The 26,722-nt window shown below is 44.7% G+C and overlaps 1 protein-coding gene across 3 annotated transcripts; it reads left to right on the top strand.

Moving 5' to 3' along the window:
- Window positions 1-12: 12 nt before the first annotated feature.
- On the top strand, window positions 13-25,990 carry LOC147420988 (uncharacterized). Of its 3 annotated transcripts, XM_086504780.1 has the most exons (8): window positions 15-1,066; window positions 1,146-1,223; window positions 24,791-24,976; window positions 25,082-25,201; window positions 25,276-25,332; window positions 25,432-25,494; window positions 25,568-25,627; window positions 25,707-25,990. In XM_086504780.1, exons 1-8 carry the CDS (start codon window positions 731-733, stop codon window positions 25,776-25,778), a joined length of 972 nt encoding a protein of 323 aa, XP_086360906.1. In that variant the 5' UTR covers window positions 15-730; the 3' UTR covers window positions 25,779-25,990. The 3 variants fall into 3 exon arrangements, with proteins under 3 accessions (XP_086360907.1, XP_086360908.1, XP_086360906.1); XM_086504781.1 differs by lacking the exon at window positions 25,276-25,332 and having other exon boundaries at window positions 13-1,066; XM_086504782.1 differs by lacking the exons at window positions 25,276-25,332; window positions 25,432-25,494 and having other exon boundaries at window positions 13-1,066.
- Window positions 25,991-26,722: the final 732 nt, after the last annotated feature.

Here is a 26,722-nt window from a genome sequence, read left to right as displayed (position 1 = left end):
GGTACAGACATGTACAGCAAGCCTTTGAAAATGCACAATGTCAATGGACAAACTTTGGTCAGCTTGCACAACTGGAGGATTGGAAGCAATTCGGAATACAACAACTATCTCACAGAGCTGCATTATATGGTTGGGTGCAAGGAAAGATGAATCTTCATCAAGGTCAGCATGCTTCGCCATTTCTCCATGGAATCAACAAATAAAGCTCGAAACCAGCAGTTAATGAAGCCAGAGGATACACAAAAGAACCCTCAATACAAAGAAGTTCACACAACAAAGTGACATACAAATAGCACTTGAAGCCAAGGAACAAAAGAAGGTACCTGCAAAAGCTATTTTGAAGGAGAGCTATAGATCTCAAGCAAAGATATGCAATGACAATATTAAAGACATGCGAAAATGGTTCGATAATGGTGTTGGAAGATTTTCAAGGGAGGAGTTTCTTAGTGGAAACTTAAAGAAAAATCCAGAGTTGAGGGCTGCCATAGTTGAAGTAATAGAGATGAGGAAAGGGGAACTCACATCAGTATTCATAGATAGGAAGGAATGTGCTTGGAGCATGGAGGAGCTATTTTCCAAGGTACTCACGCAAAGAAACTACATGAAAAAAACACAACCAGTAGAGAAAGGGTCCTCATCAAATATAGCAAAAAGTTTGCTTTTGCATTCCCATCATGAATAAGTCTACGTTCCAACCATAGAAGAAAGAAGCAGTGCAACTCAATTTAAAATGACAACATCAATAGAGGACATGATTCTTCCGATCCCAGCAAAAGATGCTTCTTTTCTCTGTGTCGCCATGTTTGGTAGTTCCTTCTTCATTCCGGAGCAAGTGATCCAATTTCGCCAAGATAGGCTGGCAGCTATAGGTGCAACAATAGAGTACACATGCCTTAAAGGATTGGATGAAGGAATGGTTGGCTTCGGAGGCGGTGCTTTTGTTCAAAAAATCTTGACAGGTCCTTATGAAATGTGGGAGGTTGAAGTTACTGACTTAGCCATTGGTATTGGTATGAGTACTTTGTTGCTTCCGGGAACAAGGAGAATGGCAAGTTCTGTAAGAGTGGTAAGTGAATAGCTTATTTTCTACTAGAAGAAGTAATTTTTTGATTTATGACCTCACTATGAACCAATTTTGATCATAGGGTGAGAGATTGATTCTTCTTGCTGTGTATCTTTTATTGACTGAAAGCATCTCAGAAACTGAGGTTGGGCATGTACAAGTAAGATGTCTATACTTTTTCTTGTTGTTAGTTTTATAAATGGGGGTTGAGCCATACTTTGCTTGCATATCGTTGGTTATAGGCGACAAGGTTGGATAGTGGTTCTTGTGGTAGCCAATTTGTGAGAGATAGGTGGCATGCGTATTTGGTTGACTTACGAATTGAGAAATGAGCTTGGGATTTTTTATAGGAATCAGTATTCTAGCCAAAGACATAACTTGTTCTTAAAGAGTTCTACCAATCTTTCCCAAAGCCCATGTGCATGCTCTTGTGCATAAATTTGCGATTTCACTCCATCTCACAGGTCGAGGAAAAAGAAAAGTTCGAAATACTTATCTATCAGCCTTCCAAATCAGTAGACTTGTTGATCTTTAGACCATTAAATACTTGTAATGATAGCGTTGTTTTGACCGTTGTACAGTCCAGAAGGTGGAGATCTATGTGCTCCTTTGTTTTGCAACCTATTGGGGTCTGAAAATAGGTCTAGACAGCAGTGGAATACCTTTCCATCGGATGTATGAAGCACGGACATGGGGGCCGGTGTCACTGGATGACGAAGATATTGATGTTTACTATCACTATAGAAAACACAGTACAGGTTTGGCTGAATTTTGATATCCATGAAAACATAAGTAGAGTGCTGCTGCCCACCACCTACTGCTGCAGGGCTGAATTTTGTTGCTATACTAAAAAAACAGTGTGCTCAAATCTCCTCGATCGATATGCTGAGGTGCAATAGAGTCCAGAAAGAGGTGTTCCTCTGGTTTGCAGTGAGATAGGGCTGAAAAACATGTCCAAATAGCACTGTAGACTGGCTCCAAAAGTGGGTAGATGCACGCATATCTACTCCAGATTTGCAAAACAATGCTGATGCAAAAAGCGCTGATTGTAAAGTGGTGTGCAGGGGATGGCCTTGCCTCTAGGAACCTCAAGAGAGGTGTCAAATGAGGAAAACTCTTGTGTAAATTTGATCTTGATATACATATGAACCATCGTTTTCAAAGATGCTGCCACTAGATGGCCTCCAAGATTTAAAACATAGGTATAGGAAATAATCTACATTTCCTATACACCACCGCATCAAATTCACCTTTCTATAGAACATCATAGGGCACGTGGATAGACAATTCTATCCACCAATGACAACCAAGCAGGTACAAACATCATTAGTGTCTCCTTGGCTCCAAGAGCCTATCAACAAGCTAGAGCTCCTCCGCATGTGCACCATGCCTTGGGGCATGCTTTATCAACAGTTGTAAGGTATATGGAAAAGTTGGAGGTCGGCCTTGCCTCCTAGAACCAGTCGAGCCATCTTGCTCCAAAGTCTGGCTCACAATGCAAGAAGGAAACATACTCTTGTCCCATTTTTGAGTTTCACGAAGGCCAACAACCTTTGACTCGTTAGCCACCCCATCCTCTAGAGACTGAATAGGTCCTCTTAAGTCCTGCCAAGGAAGTAAGAGCCATTAGTGAGCTTGGTGCTGATAAAGAAATTTATCAAGAGTATTATTAAAATGCAACTCTCTACAAGTCCCTAATGAAGTTGAAGGTAGATTTGAAGTAAAAGCAAGAACATTTGTAGTCACCGCATCGGACTCCGAATTTGAAGTTTACTTCTTCAGACAGTTTCTCCGTATACATGATGCTACACAATACCAAATACCCCTTCCTTGCTTCAATTATGCTTCTTTTTAGATCTCAAGTTTTCTTTAGAGAATGTGGATAGAGATGATTGGGGGGGGGGGGGGGGGGGAGAGAGAGAGAGAGAGAGAGAGAGAGAGAGAGAGAGACCACACACCAACTAGGGTCCCAATACCCTCTCAATGGCCCCCCATCCCGTTACCAGAATGGTAATAATTTTTCATTGCATAAAGTGAACATACACCCTGTGATGCTTGATGCATGACTACTACTTGACTTGAGACTAGGGAGATGATACTGCCTTGATACCTCTTCAATAAATGGGCCTTTGGGGCTGATCTGATGTACCTACGATAGACCTTTGATGTGGGCTACCTATGACCACCAATGGAGATTGGTTAGGAGGCCAACAAAACGTCTCAGATGTGAAGACCACCTTGGCTGAAAACTGTCCACACAAAAACGCAGTAGATTTGGGGTTCTCTGACACCCTCTGACCACCACGATAGTCGGCAAAAATGGGCTGAAACTTGCAGCAAATTGGAACCACCTCCTAGAGCCAAGGGAGGGGCTGAGTGGGAGAGGATAACTGGCTGAAAAATGCAGCAATATGCTGGGGCTGGATTGGGGCAGCAGAAGGCCTCAATAGGTGCAGATGTCGACGACGAGGTATTGGTAAGTCTATGACAACGACGACAACGACAACGACGACGAGGTTCTGTGGATCCTTATGCCGAGCCAAGGCACAAGGGTTACTGGGTGCTGGGGTACTGTGTTGACGAAGGTAACGACGACGACGACGACGCTAAGGTTGAATGCCGGGATCTGTTAGCGGTGTTGATGGCAAGGGGTCTGCAACCACGACGAGGCTATGCTGCGGTTCTGCTGGCGCTTCAACTTGAAGTGCTGGCTGTTTTGCCAGAAAATCGCTGACCATCTAGGGCTGAAAACGCTGATGGAGAGGCTGAGAAACACTGGCTGATCTTGGCTGGAAACGCCAAGGAGATGAGGCTGAAAACGCTGGCTATCTTCTCTTCTGCTTCTGTTGATCCTAGTGCCCAATGGGCTGCCTATATAGGAGGCACAGGTTGGGTCGAGCAGGGACATAAATCAGTGAGATCTAACAGAATCCGACATCAGTAAGATCCGGTGTGGATCTAGATGCGATTGCCGAGAGACCATGGTCTGAGATCTCGATGGATTTTATGCGATATTGTGGTAGGCTACAATGTCACTTTCACAGGACAGTTAGTTTACAGTTGGTCTTTGGTCAGTTGGTCTTTGGTCTGGTCGGTTCACACTAGACGGACTCGCTGGGCAAAGACACGTGGCAGGGATACGGTGGTCTAGCGGACATCGTGGCCAGTTCACCACCGCCACCCAGTGGGGATAGACTTAGATGATGTTCTTTATAAGCAGTTGGTGGCTCTTGATGATTGTACATATGAGTAGTTGTTTTGGGCCAGGGGGATTATCTTGTACGTAGTCGTCTAGAGTGAGTTTATTCACAGAGCACATCTTCACCATCCGTGCACATCTGAGCCTCGACACCCCATTGTACTTGTGAGTCCTGGGCTGGAGCTGAGTGTGCTGCCACGCCAGAGTCTGTATCAGTCTTTGAGATAGTCGAGTCATATGTTCTGGTCTGCTATTGTGACTTTGTGAGCTCTGTTGATGTCTATTGTTTCCTTTCTGTTCAGTTTGTTTGTTCAATCTGTTTGAGTGAGATTGTCACGCACATTGCACTGAGGACCACCCATTGTAGAGAGCACGACACATTATCCGCGCTACAGGTGCTCTCATTTTGGCGATCACGGTGGGACCCGAACCCACAATCTCACTCCTTCCCTTTGCTTTCTTCTTCTCTTTGCTTGTGAGTGCCTTGAAAATACCACTAACCCCTCACCTAACCTAACCCTGATGAATTGTTGCCGTAACGGTCTTTCTATAACCACGTGGGGAAGATTGGCTATGCCATTTCCTTTTCCTCTTCAATCGCACCCTCTTCAATAGCAGGTCTTGCTTTCAACTCCTTGGCTTGATCTTTATGATCTCTGAATAGTTTCCTGCACGTTAAAACTCTCTTCTTCTTCCTCTACCACCCTCTGTTTTCACCCCTAGCCCTCCCCTTTCCCTCGCCCTAACTTATCCCCTATTCCCTCGCTACTCGCCCTCTCCCATTCCCTCGCCCCTAGCCCTAGCCCTCCCCTTCCCCTCGCCCTCGCCCTCGCCCTCGCCCCCCTTATCCCCTATAGCCCTCGCTACCCTTATCCCCTATACCCTCGCCCTCGCCCCTATACCCTCGCCCTTTCCCATTCCCTCGCCTCTCGCCCTTGTTCCCCCTCGCCCTCGCCTCTAGCCCCCTAGCCTCTCGCCTTGTCCCTTCCCTCGCCCTCGTCCTCGCGCTCGCCCTCCCCTTCCCCTCGCCCGAGCCCTCCCCTTCCCCTCGCCCTCGACCCTCCACCTCGCCCTCACCTAACCCCTCGCCCTCACCCCTAAAGCCCCTCAAGTCCCTCGCCGTCCTCAGCCCTCGCCCTCCCAGCGCCCTTGCCTCCTTGCTGCTGCGCCAAAGGCAATCAAAAATAAAAAAAAGCAAAGACCAGAAAAGCACATTAAAAAAAAAAAGAAAACATCTAGAAAGCGAAAGCTTACTTACGTGGCTTTAGCTTCAATTTGAACGTAAATCAGCCTCCAACTTCTTCATATCAGAAGCGCCAAGCGTACTCCTGACTCCAACATCTTCCCATAGCCAGGGTGCCTCCCAAGCTCCGTCACCCTGCTACCCAAGTTTCTCAGTGGAAGTCCTTGGCACAATTTATAAAGATGGTTAGTACTCGGAATAGAGAAAAGCATCTCCAATCAGAGGAAGAGTCCTCTCCCTCTGGGGATAGCTCTGACAGTAAATCAGACTATGCTCCTAGTTCAGAGCAGCTTTCAGAGGAATCTTCAGAGGAAGATTCACCCCAATCAGTCACTGCTGACAGGGTCACCACTCTCCAGGTGCCTCGCCCGTCTGGTGCCCTCTCCAAGGTACCTTTACTAATGATATATCATTTACAGGCGCCTAACCCGGCACTCAAGGATGTGTTCTCTCAGCAGCAAATGATACACTTGGATCTTCAAAATTTGGCTCAGGCCGATTTGTCCTGCAATATCTCTACTGCTAAGCTAAGTTCCCTCTTGCTCACTTTTCCAAAGCTGAATGGTACTACACTTACAGTGGAGGATATCGGACAGGCTATGGGAATATTGACTGTGCTGGCACCTCTGCCCGCAACCACAACCTTCTCGAATCTCTACCCAGAGGAAATTGCAAATGCTTGTCAGGAACTTTTGCTGGACTCACATCCAGACTATCACAGGAGTCAGCAGCTGTATTCAGTGTTACAATATTATTTTTTACTGCGCGCACCGGAAAGAACAGGGGTTCCATCTTCTCCAAGTTCTCCAGCAATATGCGATGCTTTTTTTGTGTCTCTGCCACTGCCTGCCGTATCCATTTCACCATCTGTTGTTTAAAGCGCTACAGGATAGGGCAAAGCGTTTTCGGATTCAACGTAAAGGGAAAGCGGAAAGGTTCAATTGCTATGCAGCCCCTATTATGAATTGGGTAGTGCAGATTATGCAGCAAAAGGCAGATGCAATAGCTGTGCTCACCCTTCAAGATGATCCAAAAGAACAAGACCGTTCCAAAATGGCCAAAGGGAAAGGCATCTTGCGCAAGAGGGCAAAGGTACAAAAAGATTCGTCTGAGCAACTAGCAACACTACCCTTCTCCGAATCACAGGTCAAAATCTCTGACGTCCATACTACAACACCAACAGTGCGTATGTCTACTTCTGTGGCCACCTCAACTTTCACACCACCTCTTGTGAGTAGTGTTGCAATCACTAAAACACAACCTCCAGTGGTGTCGTCAGCACCATGTACTACTCTTAGTGCAGGGGCACCTAGGGGTACTGCAGGGGCATCTAGCTCTGGAACACCTCATGCTTATATGAGAATTTTGCACCTCAGGCCGACAGACTTTTAGATGCGGACAGAAGAGCCATTGCGACGATTATGAATGTAGCCCTCTCATTGCAAGGTACCAACGGTCTGCATCGGGCTTGCTATGACGGTATGCAAAGGGAAGTGCAAGCTCATTGTCAACGAGCGACGGATCGGGACAATTTCATTGCTGCGGCTCAAGATCGCATAAAAATCTTAACTCAACAGGTAGTGGACCTCAAACATATCGTCCACACTTAGCAAAAAAAGTAAAAAGAGGCAAATGATATAGCCGCAGCAGTTCAGGACCTCTCTCCTGTGGTACATACACTGTGTCCCTCATGTGCCAAATACCAAGCTGTGGCCATTTCACAAACAGTTCCAGCTACAGCTACAACTACAATTACAACCCCGGTTTCTACGCAAATTTCTGCTATGGCAACACAGATACAGACGGACGTTTCCAAAGCCCATTCAGGGGATTCTCAAACAGCAGAGAAAGCAAATCCCACCAATATGGAGTCTAAACCAGCAAGATCGGTCTCATCACAATTTCATGGACCCTCTATGGCCTCCCTCTCCGAGTCTCCATCCTTTCCTCAGCACTTCTACGGCTTCCCTGGATTCCAACAACCTGTTCCACCCTCTCAGCCTACTCAGTCTTTTCCTGGATTTCCACCAGCTCCACCTTCTCACCCTACGCAGCTTGCTGTTGCTCATGGGGTGGCTACTCCATACCCGATGTACTCTCCTCATGGCCACTACCCCTCACCATACACTTGGCCTCCATCTCCTTACCCACCTTTCTATCAGCCTCCTCCTCCTCCATCATCCGACCACCAACAGTAGATCGCCGATATTTCAGTTCTTCAGTTCCGCTCTCCGGGATGGGCAACGGTCTTGTGGCGGGCAACCTGTAGCAGGCTACAGTGTTACTTTCACAGGATAGTTAGTTTACAGTTGGTCTTTGGTTTGGTTGGTTCACACTAGACAGACTCGCTGGGCAGAGACACGTGGCAGGGATATGGTGGTCTAGCGGACATCGTGGCCAAGTCACACCGCCACCCAGTGGGGATAGACTTAGATGATGTTCTTTATGAGCAGTTGGTGGCTCTTGATGATTGTACATATGAGTAGTTGTTTTGGGCCAGGGGGATTATCTTGTACGTAGTCGTCTAGAGTGAGTCTATTCACAGAGCACATCTTCACCATCCCTGCACATCTGAGCCTCAACACCCCATTGTACCTGTGAGTCCTGGGCTGGAGCTGAGTGTGCTGCCACGCCAGAGTCTGTATCAGTCTTTGAGATAGTCGAGTCATATGGTCTGGTCTGCTGTTGTGACTTTGTGAGCTCTGTTGATGTCTATTGTTTCCTTTTTGTTCAGTCTGTTTGTTCAGTTTGTTTGAGTGAGATTGTCACGCACATTGCATTGAGGACCACCCACTGTAGAGAGCACAACACATTATCCGCGCTATAGATATGATTGGAATGTGATGTGGATGTTCAGTGACTGTCGTCTTTGTGCAAGTGCTTGATTTGTGTCGTCTAACACGTTAGAACTTAGAGTTAGTGTCTATTGAGCTGGTTTATGGCCTATGTCAAATTTTGCTGGTGTAATCGAGGACGATTACAATTCTTTTAAGAGGGGCGTATTTCACAAAGTGATGACGTGGCACGACTACCTGAACATCAGATAAAATTGATTTTTAAAGTTGTTCCAACTTATGGTTCCTTTCGAATGGGTCCCAAGGGACACAAGGTCATTAAAATATGCCAAAAGACTAAATCGCGTGGAGTGCAGACATGGACAACTGTACGAAAACTCCCCGTTTTGCACTAACTGTGCCACGTGGCAGGTTGAATGGATTTTTGCAATTCATGCTGGTAGCTTTTGAGAGCAAATGCTTTTGGATTCACGCTTGATCTTTCCGTCATATTGATTAAGGCTCCCCATGCTCCCAACAACGGTTCAACAACACACCATTGGTTCATAACTCACCCAATTTCACAAAGTATGACGGTAAGACCAACCATGGAGTAGTCAATCAATTCATCCATCAATTTGTGGCTCAATTCAAAGCTTCCATCCTCTCGACCTGAAGACCATCAGATCGAGCTCATTATAGGTGCAGAACCACCCCACCAATTTCTCCATCGCTTATCCAAAGCATTAGAAGGAGAATTGGAAACACAGATTGCAAACCTCTTGCAGGTAGGATTTATCTGCCCATCATCCTCACCATTCGTAGCACTCGTCCTCTTCATCATGAAGAAGGACAAGTCAGTCCAGTTATGTGCTGACTACGGAGCAAGAATGTCACAAATTGGTGACGTGGTAGTGCCCTTGGATACACACACACACACACACACACACACACACAACCCTTGCTGACGTGGCAGCAACAACCGAAAAACGCGCCGCAATTCTCGCCGGAAAATGGGCTGATAGGTTGATGTGGCAGGCAGTATGGACCTCCGCAATTTGTGCTGGTTTGCTGACATGGCATTCTGTACGGATTTTTGTAAATTGCGCTGGCTGAATTTGCTGGCAGCTTTTGGGACAATTGCTTTTGAATTAAAAAGCTTTTGAGTTAAATGCTTTTGGGCATCCCTTGTACTTAATAAATAAGCGGGCAGGGCCTCACTTCTCAGAGCATCTGGACGCAGAGTTTGAGAGTGAGCACCTACCTGCTCTCTTGTACTTTGAACACAGATTAATACAAAAAGAAATACCGATAGGGGCCCCAGTCTTTGGGGCCAATACCTCTAGGCACGGAACTACGTCGGGCCGTGTCAATTTTGTGAACTATTTTGAAGTGAATCACTGTTGTATCGCGGTAGAATCTTGACTTGGGGTGTCCAAGTTTGTTATAGTGGTATCAGAGCACATAAAGATTCTTCTTCTACGGAGGATCCGATCCTTTTTGCAGAGCACACATCTTTTGGGAAAGAATCTTCGTGTCCCGACCCCGGACTTATTAGCCATTCCCACCCTTTATACATCGCGCATCGGGTGCGCTCCCATCTTCATCGCTCTGTCTTACAGGGCATAAAGCCATAAAGAATCCCAGGTTACACATGGGTTCTCGTGAAGAATCTGACAGAGATGACACCTCTCAATGGGAAGACAAAGTGAATCACTGTTGTGTCGCGGTAGAATCTTGACTTGGGGTGTCCAAGTTTGTTATAGTGGTATCAGAGCACATAAAGATTCTTCTTCTACGGAGGATCCGATCCTTTTTGCAGAGCACACATCTTTTGGGAAAGAATCTTCGTGTCCCGACCCCGGACTTATTAGCCATTCCCACCCTTTATACATCGCGCATCGGGTGCGCTCCCATCTTCATCGCTCTGTCTTATAGGGCATAAAGCCATAAAGAATCCCAGGTTACACATGGGTTCTCGTGAAGAATCTGACAGAGATGACACCTCTCAATGGGAAGACAAAGAAAAGTTGAAAATCCGACGCAGGAACTGAAGAAAAGAATGAAGATTTGGGCAAATTTTTCTTTGGACAAGTTTGCCTGAAAGAAGTACAAACGTCAACTGCAGATCGGCATATGTGTGAATAGTTTGAGTAAGTACTCCAGGGACCCGAGATTGGTGAAACACCTGACGAATTATCGGATTGATAAGATTTACTCGAGATGGCGTGTGGTCATTGCTTCTCCTCTCAGGTAGTGAGGAAAGCCGAAAAGACAGACAAGTGCAAAAAAGCGGAACCTGTATTAAATTTGAATCCTTTTTGGGTTCCGAGATGCTCCGAGGTCTTTTGCATATGTGTGAACAGATTGATTAAGTACTCCAGGGACCCGAGATTGGAGAAACACCTGAAGAATTACCCGATTGATAAGATTTACTCGAGATGGCGTGTGGCCATTGCTTCTCCTCTCAAGTAGGGAGGAAAGCCGAAAAGACAGACAAGTGCAGAAAAGCGGAACCTGTATTAAATTTGAATCCTTTTTGGGTTCCGAGATGCTCCGAGGTCTTTTGCATATGTGTGAACAGATTGATTAAGTACTCCAGGGACCTGAGATTGGCGAAACACCTGAAGAATTACCCGATTGATAAGATTTACTCGAGATGGCGTGTGGCCATTGCTTCTCCTCTCAAGTAGGGAGGAAAGCCGAAAAGACAGACGAGTGCAGAAAAGCGGAACCTGTACTTGCAGAAAGACATGGACAAGCACTCTTGAAAAGAAGCACTTCTACAGAGCCAACCAATATGACTTCCTCGAAGATAAGAAAACAAAAGAGTTTAAAGAAGGTGGAAAGTCAATTAAATTTGAATCCTTTTTTGGGTTCCGAGATGCTCCGAGGGCTTTGGTCCTCATTCCGTAGTTTGACATAGCCTTCTCTGGAGGGTACTACTCAGAGCACTCCAAGATTAGGATGGCTGTATCTTTCTTCAAAGAAAATGCTCGAACATGGTGTGGAAGTCCACTCTTCTTTTGAGGAAGGAAGCTCCAGTTAAATGGTTGAAGGCTCTTTATTTCTTCTTGGCTGACTCGGGAGTACAAATGAGATATACGTGCCGCTTGGAATCATCTTCAGATGACCAAGGAGATTCTTTGGACGCTTATTGCGAGATATTTTGTGTCACGTGACACATCCCAACCCTATGTGTCCGTGGACAAGCTACACCACAGCAGGGTTCAGTCAGTCCGATCAAGTCTAGATTAGTAGTGATCTGGCACTTTTGCGAGTCTATTCGTAGACTGTGCATGCCCAATCACTTAGCATAGATGCATATCCTCCGGTTGCACACAGCATGATCATCGGAATTCCCATCAGAATCCATTACCATCAGTTAGGGGAATTTTCCAGTGCATATAGCCTATTTTCCTATTTATTGGGATTTTCACTTATTATTTTTAAGTGACTTTCCAACAAAATTAGGTCGGGCAATTTTGCTAAGTTAATATATAAGCAAACCAAAGTTCACACTTTCTGGCAGAAGAGGCAGCATGAGCTTCCCGCTCAACAGGCAACTTCTCAGCAGTACCCCCCCCTCATGACCCCCCATCGCCATACCTCCCATCACCTTGGCGTTTTTCATAGAGTATCCTCGCCCTGAAGTTCTCCCCTTCTTCTGGCGACAGTCCCAACAGTAGATCAGCCAACCTCGGTGTTTTTCCCGCGACAGAACCACACCAATCTCTAGCGTTTTGAACCTCAGCATCAGCCCAGCCCTTAGCGTTTTTGCTAATGCCAGCATTGCTGAATTTCCCAGCGTTTTCAGCAATATGCTAACGCTAGCAGATCAGCAAGTCAAGCATACCAGCGTTTTTGGTTTTCAAGTGCAGATCTGCCTGGCGTTTTTGACCAGCAGCAAGAAACCTCAGCGTTTTTGATTCTCAGCCATACTGCAGCAGAAAACGCAGGTTTTCAGCAGTAGAACAGTAGCCGATCCGCCCCCATTCAGTTGCAAATTGATCCCCCATTTTCAGCCACAAAAACGCAGCCAAAACAGTCATTTTCAGCCACCGAAACAGTCCTCGAATTCAGCGATTAGAAGCCTACAGATTTCAGCCCTCGACTCGTCGTCGTCATCACCGTCGTCGTCATCGGCATAGTCCAACTTGCATTTGTCCATTGCATACGCATTGTACACCTTTGTGCAATCAAAGATAGACCACTCTCACCAACGAGAGTGGGGCCTTCGGAGGAGGGTTTTACAACCTCTCGGTGTCGTATCTCTTCTCTCTCCTTCTCTCAGTCTCATTCACTTGCACGCACAATCCACTCACTTTGTTCGTGACCACAACACTCTACAGACGGAAAGCTCTCTCTTTCCCTAAGAACTAAAAGGAACCTTGAGCAGTAAAGATCACTAATCTTGAGAAAATACAACATTTATTCCGTTGCACCTAACATTGGTATCAGAGCTTTGGAAGTGTTCTGCATTACTCAAGGAAAGAACCACAAGAATTTTTTTTTGCTTGTTGCGATCGCACGAACCCAAGTTTACTTGGGCGTGGCGATTCCTAATCGTGTTTTGTTGAAGAGTGATAGGAATCCCAAGAAAGAAGGGCTTGTCCAGCCTCCCCTTGTGTCTCTTTTCACTCATTGAGAGCGGACCGTGCACTTAGCGGCCGGCCAATCGACGTGAGGTGGGAAAAAGCAACCTTGGTGTGAACGCAAGGCCGCCAAGGAGTGCGCCCGCAGAAAGGAGTAGAACTCGGGTGAATCTAAGATCCTTCTCCAATGCGATTTGCAAGTGAAAGAAAACCTCAAGAACCCCAAGAACCCAAGACCCTCAAGACTCAAGAACCTCAAGAACCCAGGATTCTCACGAATCAAGGACCTCAAGAACCTCAAGACCCTCAAGAACCCAAGTTCCTCGCGAGCTTAAGACCCCAAGATCCTAGTGCATGGTCGTCACCCGAAGCGGCATGGATACTCCGCATTCAGGTGATGAGCATGAGGGAGGCGACGAAGGATTCTCCCCACTAGGAGATTTTTCCAACCCTCCCCCTTCACCATCTACGCCACGAGTTGTCCTCACTCCTATGGAGATGATGGTCAAGTCGATGTTGGACATGGTTGCACAACAACAAGAAACGAATCGAGTTGCCTTGGCACAACTCGCAAGCAAAGCAGATGAACAAGCAGCAAAGGACCGTGCACAAGAAGCCAAGGACCGCGAGCGCGATGAAAGAAACGACAAACTTGCTGCACAACAAGAAGAGAATCGACTTGCTTAGGAACGTGAGCGCATTGCTCTTGCCGCAAGACAAGAAGAACAACAACTTGCTCAGGAACGTGAGTGCCTTGCTCAGGAACGTGAGCGCATTGCTCTTGCCACAAAACAAGAAGAACAGCGACTTACTCTCGAACGCGAGCGCGCTGAACGAAAAGAACGCAAAGCAGAAAAGGAGGCCGAGCGTGAAGCTCAAAGGGAGCTTCGCAATCAAGAATTTATAGCCCAAATCCTAGCCTCGAAGACCGAACCACCCAAAGATTGTGGGAGTTCGTCAGGTGGCGCAAGCCACGATGCGGATTCACACAATCCAGTCACAGAGAAGTTGACTTTCAGTAAGTATGACGGTAAGATGGATGCTACTGTTATTCATTCTTGGTTGCATCAATTTAATGCTTATTTTGCGACAACTAAGAAAACAGGCAATAGCAAAGTTTTGACGGCAGCTATGTACCTTGCAGGTGATGCCATAAATTGGTACCAGGCATGGCAAGAGGCACAGCTAGCCGCGCACCTAGAGACAGCCGACGATTTCACGTCCCTCTCTTTTAGTTGGGCTGATTTCCAAGACAAGCTTAAGACGCGGTTTATGCCACCTCAGTACCTTGCACGACTGAAGGACGATTGGCGAGCTCTCAAGCAAAATGGTATGCCGGTTATGTCTTTCTCTAATCGGGTTTTGCAGCTCGGCACTCAATTACGCAAATCGGATGCGAAGCGCAAGGAGACATTTCTTTACGGATTGGACGAGTATATCAAGTATGATGTCGAGGTACTCGATCCAATCGATCTCAACAAAGCTGTAGTCATTGCTCTCGCCCACGAGATGAAGCACAACAAAGGAAAGCCTAAGAAGAACAAGACTTCCACAAGTACCTCGCAGACTTCTCAGAACCCGCAGAACGGTAAGAACGGTAAGAATGATAACTCTTCGAACCAATCTTCCAATAGTATCTCATCAAAGAATTCTTCCAATGAATCTAAGGGTAAGGCTAACACAATTGCTAAACCTAAGCTTACTCCAGATGAAAAGGTAGCACAAGGAATTGTAGGAGGATACATCACTTCGGAAGAACAAAGCACTTATTCTAAGGAAGGTCGTTGTTTTCATTGTCACATTAAGGGTCACATAAAAAGAACATGTCCTAAGCTTGAATCGAATGAATCTAAAGAACCCACAACACCCACTACATCAGTCAATGCAATGAATGGTAACACGATTGTGCCCAAAGTTTCTCAGGACCCTCCCATTGATGATTCTATCATTAAATGTATGGTCGTACGTCGGGGCACCGTTTTGTCATATTGTTTGACCTAGGTAGTATGCATGATGTGATCAGTCCCTCTCTTGTTGAGAGAGCCCGCCTCAAAGTTAGTCAGAGATCTCCTATCGAGGTCTCTGGCTTTCGTCCTAGTACGGACGCTCTCATCACGAAGGAGTGCCTTGATGTGTTATTTGCAATTCAACAGACTGCCTTCACTAGAAGATTTGTTGTTTCTTCTCTCTCAGGATGTGATATGATTTTAGGCATGAAATGGTTCCTTGAAATAAACCCTCTCTTTGATTGGGAGGCTAGCACTTTAACTCTCAATGCCAAAAGTGATTCTCCTACTGTCTTTCATGGAGTGGATACTTCTCCTTCTCCATCTCTCATTGCTAATATGCAGGACAAGGTTGAAAGGATTCGGGATAAGGAGATTCTCTCAGTCTCTCTTCTCCACAGCATGACACACAGGATTTGCATGATTGTGTGAAGCATGATGATGATTTGATTGACCATGATTTGGATGATAAAGACAAGCATGATGAATTGTATGAACAAGATGTGATTGTTCACAAGGATGATGTGTTAGTGGATGCTTTTCCTAGCAAAGCTAACCTCGTTGTAGATTCGATCAATCACGAAGATCCGATCTTGGCTTTCGAGTCGAGGTCCAAAGAATCCCCACAGGACGAGTCGATCATTCAGGACGAACCGATCTTGGCTCTCGAGCCTTGGTCCAAGGAACCCTCACAGAAAGTATTATGTGTTCGCATGATTGATACGCATGCATTGTTAGAGTGTTTCATTCGTGAAGGTTTCCTGTATTTTAGTCAGCATCGTTATGTGATCCCTTTTTCTAGGCATGACATATGGTATGTTGAGCACGTTCTCTCATGGATGAGCACGAATGTATGCGGATTGTTCGTGAAAAGTTGAAAAGTTTGTATGTCAGGAAGTCACATTTCATGTTTCTTCCTTGGCATGACACAGTTTCCGAAAGAGCACATGATTGTATGAGCACCAAGCATGGGCATTTCCATGGTGATTTGCCACAGTTGATTGATTTCGATCATACAGAAAAGATTCGATCGCATTGTTTGCATGTGTTTGATGAACAGGTTGTCACTCCGTCTCTATGTTCATCTACATTGCATACACAGTCTTTAGTGAAGACAAGATTTTTTTCCTTCACTTTACATGGAATGGGTATGTTCATTGTTTTGTGTTGGAGATGGTTTCAGGAATTTTCAGCCATGGAGATTCTTGAAGACGAAAGAATCAGGATACTCGACGAAGTTGAAGCATCAAAGGAGATTCAGAAGACTTTGTGTCGCTTTCGGCGCGGCCCAAAGAAGCAAGTGTTGCAGACCTTTATGAAGTTCAAGTACCGCACGACCCACATATCAGAGTGGGCCGGTGAAGAGTCCCTTCCAAGATTCCGGATGCTGTTGGCGATCTCCCTCGACGCCATACAGTTCGGTACCAGTACCTTGCTTTGAAAAGGAGGGGATGTCACGTGACACATCCCAACCCTATATGTCCGTGGACAAGCTACACCACAACAGGGTTCAGTCAGTCCGATCAAGTCTAGATTAGCAGTGATCTGGCACTTTTGTGAGTCTATTCGTAGACCGTGCATGCCCAGTCACTTAGCATAGATGCATATCCTCCGGTTGCACATATCATGATCATCGGAATTCCCATCAGAATCCATTAGCATCAGTTAAGGGAATTTTCCAGTGCATATAGCCTATTTTCCTATTTATTGGGATTTTCACTTATTATTTTTAAGTGACTTTCCAACAAAAGTAGGTAGGGCAATTTTGCTAAGTTAATATATAAGCAAACCAAAGTTCATACTTTCTGGCAGAAGAGGCAGCACGAGCTTCCTGCTCAACAGGCAACTTCTCAGCAGTACCTCCCCCTCATGATCCCCCATCGCCATACCTCCCATCACCTTGGCGTTTTTCATAGAGTATCCTCGCCCTGAAGTTCTCCCCTTCTTCTGGTGACAGTCCCAGCAGTAGATCAGCCAACCTTGGTGTTTTTCCCGCGACAGAACCACACCAATCTCTAGCGTTTTGAACCTCAGCATCAGCCCAGCCCTTAGCGTTTTTGCTAATGCCAGCATTGCTGAATTTCCCAGCGTTTTCAGCAGTATGCTAACGCTAGCAGATCAGCAAGTCAAGCATACCAGCATTTTTGGTTTTCAAGTGCAGAGCTGCCTGGCGTTTTTGACCAGCAGCAAGAAACCTCAGCGTTTTTGATTCTCAGCCATACTGCAGCAGAAAACGCAGGTTTTCAGCAGTAGAACATTAGCCGATCCGCCCCCATTCAGTCGCAGATTGATCCCCCATTTTCAGCCACAAAAACGCAGCCAAAACAGTCATTGTCAGCCACCGAAACAGTCCCCGAATTCAACGATTAGAAGCCTACAGATTTCAGCCACCATCGAGTTGTCGTCGTCATCGGCATAGTCCAACTTGCATCTGTCCATTGCATACGCATTGTACACCTTTGTGCAATCAAAGAATAGACGACTCTTGCCGACGAGAGTGGGGCCTTCGGAGGAGGGTTTTACAACCTCTCGGTGTTGTATCTCTTCTCTCTCCTCCTCTCAGTCTCATTCACTTGCATGCACAATCCACTCACTTTGTTCGTGACCACAACACTCTACAGACGGAAAGCTCTCTCTTTCCCTAAGAACTAAAAGGAACCTTGAGCAGTAAAGATCACTAATCTTGAGAAAATACAACATTTATTCCGCTGCACCTTACATTTTGGAACTCTTTTTTACCAACCTCTTCATTTATGAAGGTCTCTTTTATACAGATTGAGCGTATTGCTGCAGACTCCCTACAGAGTTCCGAGACTACTTCCTGGAACAAAAATCGAATTCTATTCAAGAATTGATGGGTCATGCGAAACAGGGTTTTGCGATACATTTGGGAAACTTGACTTACCCCACTGATGAGATCTTGACTCAGAGAACCAACAGATCTCTCATAATGAAAGTAGAAAGAGAAAGAGTTCCCATGACAAAGAAAAGAAAGATACACGTCCTCGACTGACTCTTAGAGAAAGGGCTATCTATCTCAAAGAGGGGAAGTGTTTTGGTTGCGGGGAATTTGGACACATCTCCGTAAAGTGCCCCAAAAGGCATAGCAAGAATAGACTGAAGATAGGCCAGAGAGTTCTAGAGCAGCAGAGGAATGTGGCAGAAAAGGCAGATGAAAACAAAACTGGTACCACATTGCATGGGGCCCGATCCGAATCGGATGGATGAAAGTACAAAACTTTGCCGCACTTAGGGCAAAGTGAAAGATCAGGAAGCCCTTATTTTCTTTGATGGAGGAGCCAAGGCCAACTTCTTTTCACTTAAATTGGTGGCTCGACTTGGAATGACACCTGACAGGCTGAGGCCATTGGCGGAGGAAGTTCTAGGGGCATCCGGATGGGATGTTGCCATTACACCAATCATTGGCAAACTTTGTTTGCAATGTCAGTGTTATTTAGGGCACGAGGACTTCTACGTAATGCCCTTAGGAAGGTTGTGACATCCTCCTCAAAATCCCTTGGTACCACAAGAACAACACCATGGTTGACCATCGAGCTGAGAAAGCGACTTTGACAAATGAAGGGCAAAGAGATTGTACTTGATGAAATTCAGTTTCTTTACTCAATTTTCTAGAGAGAACTGAATGATGATTGAAGGTCGACTATGTTTTGACCTTAATAAAGAATGCCAAGATTTTTCTCCACACTCATGCCGATTGCTTTTCAAAGGGCCTGCCAGGCGAGTTGCCATCATCTTGTCCTGAGGATCATACTATTGATCTGATACCTAGAAGCACACCACCGAACCGGCCACCTTGACGTGTGAGCTGAGCCCAAAATGAAGAGATTATGAACAAGTGAAAGACCTTTTGGAAAAGGGTCTTATCCACCCGAGTACTTCAACCTACTGCTCTCCGTAGTTGTTGGTTTTAAAGAAAGACGGATCTTGGAGAATGTGCATTGATTATAGAGCTCTCAATAAAATCACCATCAAAAACAGATTTTCGATTCCCAGGATCGATGATATTCTTGACAGATTACAGGGATCCTCTTGTTTCAGCAGGACCGATTTGAAAAGCGCATATCATCAGATCCGAATTGCGTCGGGAGATGTCTACGAGACAGCTTTTCGGACGAGCTTCAGTTTATATGAATTTTTGGTGATGCCTTTTGGCCTTACCAATGCTCCATCGACTTTTAACCGAATGATGGATAGGATTTTCAGAGAGTACAGATCTTTTGTTGGCATTTTCTTTGATGACATTATAGTCTTCTCCAAGGATGAGGCAGAACATAGACAACATCTGCTACAGGTCTTTCAGGCATTGCGAGATCACATGTTAGTAATCAATGCCAAGAAGATTGAATTTTTCTTACCGGAGATACACTTTTTGGGACACATCGTCTCACCACAGCAGGAGTACAAATGGACCCGGCCAAGATTTAGACTATACGTGATTGGCCCGATTTGAAGAATGGTCATGAAGTGAGAAGCTTCTTGGGCGACAATTGTGGTTGAATTCCTAAGTCCATCAGATCACCGGGTCACCAGGTAAGGACTAGACTGGTCCCAAGGTTGGCATAAATGTGCATTATTTATTTTTAGGGATTTGGTTTTGTCAAATCTCGATTTATGCATCCCCTACCTAAAATATAAAAGGAAAACCTCTTGCCTATTTAAAGGATGCCTGCCCCTCCATTTCCCAGAAGTTTGGGTGCCCTCTTTTATGGCTCATGGTTGGCGTTTTCAAAAGGGTTGAAAGCTGCGTTTTCTCAAGCAGTTGGCGATCTGCGTTTCCTGCCTTTTCCCATGGCGTTTCAGCAACCAGTAGGCGATCCATCTCAGCAGCCATAGGCGCCCCTCCTGGCTGGCCTTCATCGCCCTACCGAACGCCAATTGAAGCCCCTCATTGCAGCCCATTCACCGGCTGCACATTGGGAGCCATCTCAGCTTTCCATCTCCCATTGAGGTCACTATTGGCAGCCCATTCGTGGCTGCCCCATTCCCCTCTCATTTTCCTCCAATTCCCCATCTCGGAGGACATTCTTCCTCATCCAAATCAGGCAATTCTCAGCCTGTTTTGCAGCCATCATTGGGCCACATCAGGAGCCATTCCCTGCTCCAATACCAGTCCAGATCTCAGCTAGGTTTGCCTCTTCAATTGGTGAGGCCAATTCAGCCCGGCAATTCCCGGTGCATTCCTGGCCTCTCCATCGAGTCGCAACATCAACAATTCACATCAGCCCCGGAGGTATTCCATTTCGGAGAGTTATTGGTGCCATCTTCCCCATTCTCAGAGTCTAGAGTCTTGTATACAAGTAACATTTGTGTACATTCCATCATTGCAATCAAAAGCAAATACCACATCGGCAACGGTGTGGGGGCCCTTGAGAGGGTTGGTTGGGACCCCATCGGGTGTAAAGGATTTGTGAAGAGCATAAAGCTAGATCTTGTCAGCTATTTCTATCTGCTTCGCATGACATTTACGACAAGGATTTGTTCGCAATCGTTTCGGCTTTCAAACATTGTAAGCACTTTATTTATGGTAGAGAGCTCACAGTTAAAACATACCATCAAGCCCTCAAATGGCTTTAGAACATGCCTAGTGCTGATTGGAGCGATTGTCAAGACACATCTTTCAACGGTTCTGTGGCATGATAGAGTATGTGCTTGGCAAGCCCAACCCAATTGTAGATGCTCTTAGCTGGAAGTCTGACATAGTAGAGGCCATCTAGTCAGCCACAATCTTGGAGATTTAGGGCATGGACTTGGATAGCATGAAAGCGGAGTATCGTGACTCCGTTGAGTTTAGCACTCTCTACAATTTGGCCTTGGCAGGAGAACCAGGTTATTACACTCTTCAGGACGGTTGGCTCTTATACAGGGGTCGCCTTTGCATCACAACAAAACAAAGAGCGGCTCTCCTTCATGGTGCTCTTGATTCACTTGTTGGGGGTCATCGAGGTATCAACAGTACTTTGGAGAAGCTTTGAGAGGTCATTCTTTCGGCCTAAATTAAGGAAGGATGTGTATGACTATGTCCACAAGTGCCCAATTTGTCAAAAGTTGAAGAGTTTACCCTCAGATTGTCCCTCGAAATGTCCCTCGGAAATTTTTGAGCTAACTTGAGCTGTTCTGCAGATTTGCTCTGTAATCGCGGACGATTACGTTCTTTCAAGAAGGGGGGATGTCACAAACTCCTGACGTGTCAATGTTAGGTGCAGCGGAATGATTGTTTGCGCTTTGCTCAAGATGAGTGCTCCGAACTGTGCTCAAGGTTCCTTTTAGTTCTTATGGAAGGGAGAGCCTTCCGTTCTTAATGGAAAGTGCTATGATCACAAACAAAGTGAATGGACACTGTGCGTGCAAGTGAATGAGACTGAGAGATAGAGAGAGAAGAGAGATACGACACCAGAGACATTGTAAAACCCTCCTCCGAAGGCCCCACTCTCGTCGGCAAGAGTGGTCTACTATTGATTGCACAAAGTGGTACAATGACGATGCAATGGACTGATGCAACCTGGGACTATGTCGGTGACGACGACGGGGATGATGACGACGACTTTAGGGCTGAAATCTGTGGTCTTCTATCTGCTGAATTTTGGGGCTGATTTTAGACTGCTAAAAAACGCTGGTTTGTTGCGTTTTTGGGATGCTGAAAATGGGGGTACCTGCAGGTGCTTAGGGCTGAATCTGTTGCTATTCTTAAGGCTGAAAACGCTGCTGCATTTGCCGCACTTAAGGCTGAAAATGAGAACGCTGGCAGATCTGGGAATCGTTAGCAAAAACGCTAGGCAAATCTGGGAAGTGCTGGCGATAGTGGTAAACTGGAAACGCCAGGCCAGGGGGAGGTGCCAGTGATTTGCAAAAACTCTAGGGCCGAGTGTGGGCGATGAGGGAAAACCAAAAACGCCAAGGGATGCTGAGGGTACTGCGGGGTTCTTGCTGAGAAGATGCCTGTTGAGCGGGGAGCTCCTGCTGCTTCTTCTGCCAGAAAGTGCTAACTTGGGTTTTCTTATATATTTTCTTGGCAAAATTGCCCTACCTACTTTTGTTGGGAAGTCACTTAAAAATAATAAGTGAAAATGTCCAAAATAGGGAAAATAGGCTAAATGCACTGGAAAAATTCCCCTAATTGATTCTAATGGATTCTGATGGAAATATTGATGATCATGCTGTGTGCAACCAGAGGATATGCATCTACACTAAGTCACTGGGCATGCACGGCCTACGAATAGACTCACAAAAGTGCCAGATCACTTCTAATCTAGACTGACTGGACTGACTGAACCCTGATCATGCTGTAGCTTGTCCACGGACACATAGGGTTGGATGTGTCACGTGACAGTCAAGTCACAGAAGAACGGAGCCAACCTATAGATCCCGGCTGAGGGGCCTAAACCCTAAGAAGCAGGAACAACAGAAGAAGAAGAAGCGGAAGAAGTTCCCACCAACCTGCAAATCCCGGCCGAGGGGCCTAAACCCTAAGAAGCAAGAACAACAGAAGAAGAAGAAGCGGAAGAAGTTCCCACCAACTTATGAGACCCCGTCCGATGGGACCGAAGTGACATAAAGGCATTAAAATAAAGCAAGCCCACACACACACACACACACATGGAGATGGTGACGTGGCATGACCACCCAAGAGCAAAGGACAATACGGACGTTGGTTGATAGCTGGTAGTACGGACGCATGCGAAATGCACTAACAGGCAGCAATATGGAATCCTACAAAACGTGTTGGTAGGCTAATGTGGCAGATTGTACGGAATCCAGCTTTTTGCGCTGGCTGATGATGTGGCTTGTACGGATTTTTGAAATTTACACTAATGTTTTATCTGGCAATTTTTGAACCAAGTTGCTTTTGGGATAATTTGCTTTTAAGTTTACTGCTTTTGGGGCATCCCTTGTAAGAATAAATAAAGCCCAAGGGGCCTCACTCTTCAGAGCATCTGGACGCGGAGTCTGAGAGCAGAGGACCCCTTTCGGTAATTTTACTTTGCTCAAGCATTAATATAATAAAAAAATACCGAAAGGGACGCCAGGTTTTGGGGCCAATATCTCTGGGTACCTCTGAGCACGGAACTACGCCGGGCCGTGTCGACTCAAGTTTTTAAAGTTGTAAAGTATTTTAAGTGGTTCTCTCGTGTGTCATGTCGGATTTCTCGACTTGGGGTGCCCAAGCCTGTGACAAGCAGGGTGGGAGGGGAATGGCAGCAAGAGGGAGGGGAACATGTAGCAACAAGGGGGCACAAGCAGCAGACAGCAGGGGGCGTTGTACGACACCGCACAGGGAGGAGGTGAGAGGTTGGCAATGCAAACAAGGGGGGAGGGGGGTGAGGTTTAGTAATGGCAAGGGCAGGCAAAGGGGAGAAGCGCAACAACAAGAAGCGTTCGGCTTCCTCCTTGTACACATCTTGTATATGATGATGAAGTTGTTCCTTGTCGCAATCTCTCTCTCTCTCTTCGCTTCTCTTTCAAGCTTATACATGTGCACGGAGTCCCAACCACCCTTCAGAGGTTTGCCCCACCTTGCTAGATTGGCATTTACTTTACTTTTGTTTGCAAATCATTGGTTGCCGAAAGAAAGCCTATAAAGGGTTCTAAATGGAGAGACTTTAAAGGTCTCAACTATAAGTTGGATAGGGGAGAGGACAGGATTGATATCCTTGGCAGGACCTAAATGGTCGAGTTTTGGTTGGCTGGGAATCGCAGCCTCCTTCCCTCCTCCTAGCCAGCTTCCTTCACCACTCTCCCACATATCTGTCAATTCCTAAAATCAAATATGTGGCAGGCTTCTAGTGTGGCAATTCTCAGATCTCATGCGGCTCCTAATTCAAAAGCCACCATTGGTCCCATCGTTGGAACCTCACACTAGCTATTGATGAGGCTCTCAAGGCCAAGGTGGTTGTGGTATAGGCACCCTCAATTGGGGAATCAGCTGGTCTGTTGAGGCTGATCTCACATGCAAATTTATGCAGATACGTTCGTTTCTAGACATGTGTTTTCCTATATTTGTTCTCATTGTAAGTGCTACAAATGTTGCATTGCATTCTATCTTTGGTTTTAAACTCATACCAAAAGGCCCTTGACGTGAAGATGTCTATCAAGACTATCACCTATGCTTGCAACTTGAAGTGCTTTGGCATTATGTTGTATATGCAATGGAAAAATATTCATAATGGAATGTTAATTAAAACTACATTTTGATTTAATAAATACTTTCATTTTGATATGTTACAGGAAAATAATGAAACATGTGTATGTTTAAGTGATGCCAATATTGACAAACTTGAAAAGGAGGAGGTAATAATACATGTAGTTGTTGATTATGGGAAGTGCTACTCAAGCAGTATGCAGCTTGCCAAAGTTCATTGTTTCTAAATGTGTAAAATTACATTTGTACATTGCATTGTCCATGAGAGGGTAGGTAGGATATTGCACAAAGCAAGAGCAATTTTCTACTTGCTTTAAACCATTAGATACATCTCACATGTTAGATATGAATGCAAAGTGTTTAATGGTTAGATATTGACCGGCTTGAGCGAAAGTGAAGAAAAAATGTCCAGCTATGAAAGTGTAACAATCAAAGAGGTATTGCACTTTAGCTTACAGATCTTGATTTCATTGTTTTCTTGGACAAAGCTAGTTGTTATAAGTGCTTTGCAAAAGAGTTTGTTGTGCGAGGATAATCTTATATTAAAGATGGTGATAATGCTATTTGTCTAGGCTTTTGATGAACCGAGCATTAATGAGAATGAGAAAGAGAGCTTCCCTCATTTGCAAAATAATGAGATACGTGTTTCAAGTGGTTTCTATCTCTTATTATAATGTGAAAAGCAATAATATGTTTGCTCTTATATTGTTTTGCTTATCTAGTTACTTGTCAAACTCTTGTTCCTTTATTTAGGACGATCACTTCACTCATGGTCAAATGAGTATCACGTCTCCGTGTGCACTCATAGCTTCAAGGACTTGTGAAGAGAATGTTGTCAACGATGACAATGCTAAGTTTGCCAATACTTCAAAAGTTATGGAGAAGCAAATTGGAAGATCAAACATCCTAGTCGATGAGCTAGTTCATGAATATCACTCGGTAATGTGTAGCATGCATGCAATCATGAATTACAAGATGCTTATTTGGATTGATTTATGGTCTTAGTTTCTTTCAACATCGTGTGTTTTTATTTCTCTTTGATAGATTGATATGACTTCTAATCTTGCAAGACAAGCAAAACTTTGCAAAAAAGAGGCCTTCAAGACGAAAGAAGATGATGAGAGTGCAGCTCAAGAAATGAAAGCTTCTAGTGATTTTGAGAATGTAAGTTGAAGAGTATGTACATCTATGTAAAGTGTCTTGGAACTTTACACGATTTCTTGCTTTGAATCTTGTAGGACATTGAAGTAGACGAAAATTTGAGGAAAAAGTTTTTTCACTTAAACTTTAACCTCGTAAGAATTCTATCTTATTGTATACATCAAAATTTAGAATCGTATGTATTTAAATACAAGTCAACTCTCTACTTGAGTCTTGTCACATGTCACATGTAGGTTGAAGGTAGCTCCAAAAAGAGGACAAATTCAAAAGAGCTTGAAAAGAGTGTGAAGAAAAAGGTTTCTACTTGTAGATTGAGTTTGTTTCTTTGGTTTTCAAGTGCAAGTGGATTAAAGTAATGTTTTATTGTAGGCGTTGAGTGATATCACAAATGCTAACAAGGGTCTTCAAAGTTCCAAACAAGATACTAAGGTGACTGCTCATTCTTTTTAAGTTGAATATAGATTGTCTTGTACAAGGAATGTTTTCCAAGTTATCCAATTTTTTGTAGGAATCACAAGTATCCATTGTAAGAGGAAGACGTGGACGTCTTGTGACAGCTCCTTTTAGATATAGAGATTGAGATTGGAGTTATCTTTATGGCTTTTTACCTTGGTTTTTTGAGACTTGACTTGTATGAAGGATATATTTTTAGTGTGTTTATAAATGAGGTGCTTATGCATGCTATAGTAAATTGCCACTTGTGCATGCTTATACATATAAGCTGAATTCTCACTCCTTTTGAGTATTACATTTATGAATTTATACTTATAAACGCTCAAAGTTTTAGAGGTTTCTTCTTTAAGTAAACTTATGTAACAAGAATTACTTTTGTAGTGTATTATGGAGCTTTGATTATAAGTGTTTTGCTTGAAAGTTGAAGGTTAAGCTTACACAAATATCTTTGATTGTAAATATTGACATTACAAAGCAAACAACACTAAAATGGAAAGTGAGACAAGAAAGACATAGAGATGCTCAAGTATGGAAGTTATCTTTTTTTACACAGGGGTGTGATTTGATTTGTGTTTAGTATTGTTATTTATGTGTTTATTTACTTGGTTGCTATCTTCAACCTGTACAAAAATAATTACTTCTTTGGGTGTTTATTAGAGTGACATCAAAAGCAAGAGTAGTGTTGATTTAGATGTCCTTACAAAGGAAGACAAGGAAGCAATTGTCATGAAGTACTTAGGGAAAAATGATGTGGATGCCATGTATGGAAACCTATCTTTTAAGGTGAAGCCAATACAAGAAGCAAACAACGTATATTTTGTGGATGTAAAAGGGTCTACATCAAAGATTGTCATGTTGGACACATTACTTTCTTGGGTAATTGCATTGGGAAAGGTACATGTAAATCAACGGATAGGGCTTGTTGCCACTCAAGACGTGATTGTTTTATCTTAATCAATTCATAGTAAGAATTGATGTTGGAATTGAATGATAGTTATAATGTTGATTTAAGTATTATGGTATATCTTCCAACTTTGTTACGGTAAATGTTTTACAATATATATTGCTTTA

Source organism: Adiantum capillus-veneris, chromosome 28 (genome assembly GCF_014529385.1).
Source record: "Adiantum capillus-veneris isolate H3 chromosome 28, ASM1452938v2, whole genome shotgun sequence".
Classification (NCBI taxonomy): Eukaryota; Viridiplantae; Streptophyta; class Polypodiopsida; order Polypodiales; family Pteridaceae; genus Adiantum; species Adiantum capillus-veneris.
This window is presented reverse-complemented; position numbering and strand designations above follow the sequence as displayed.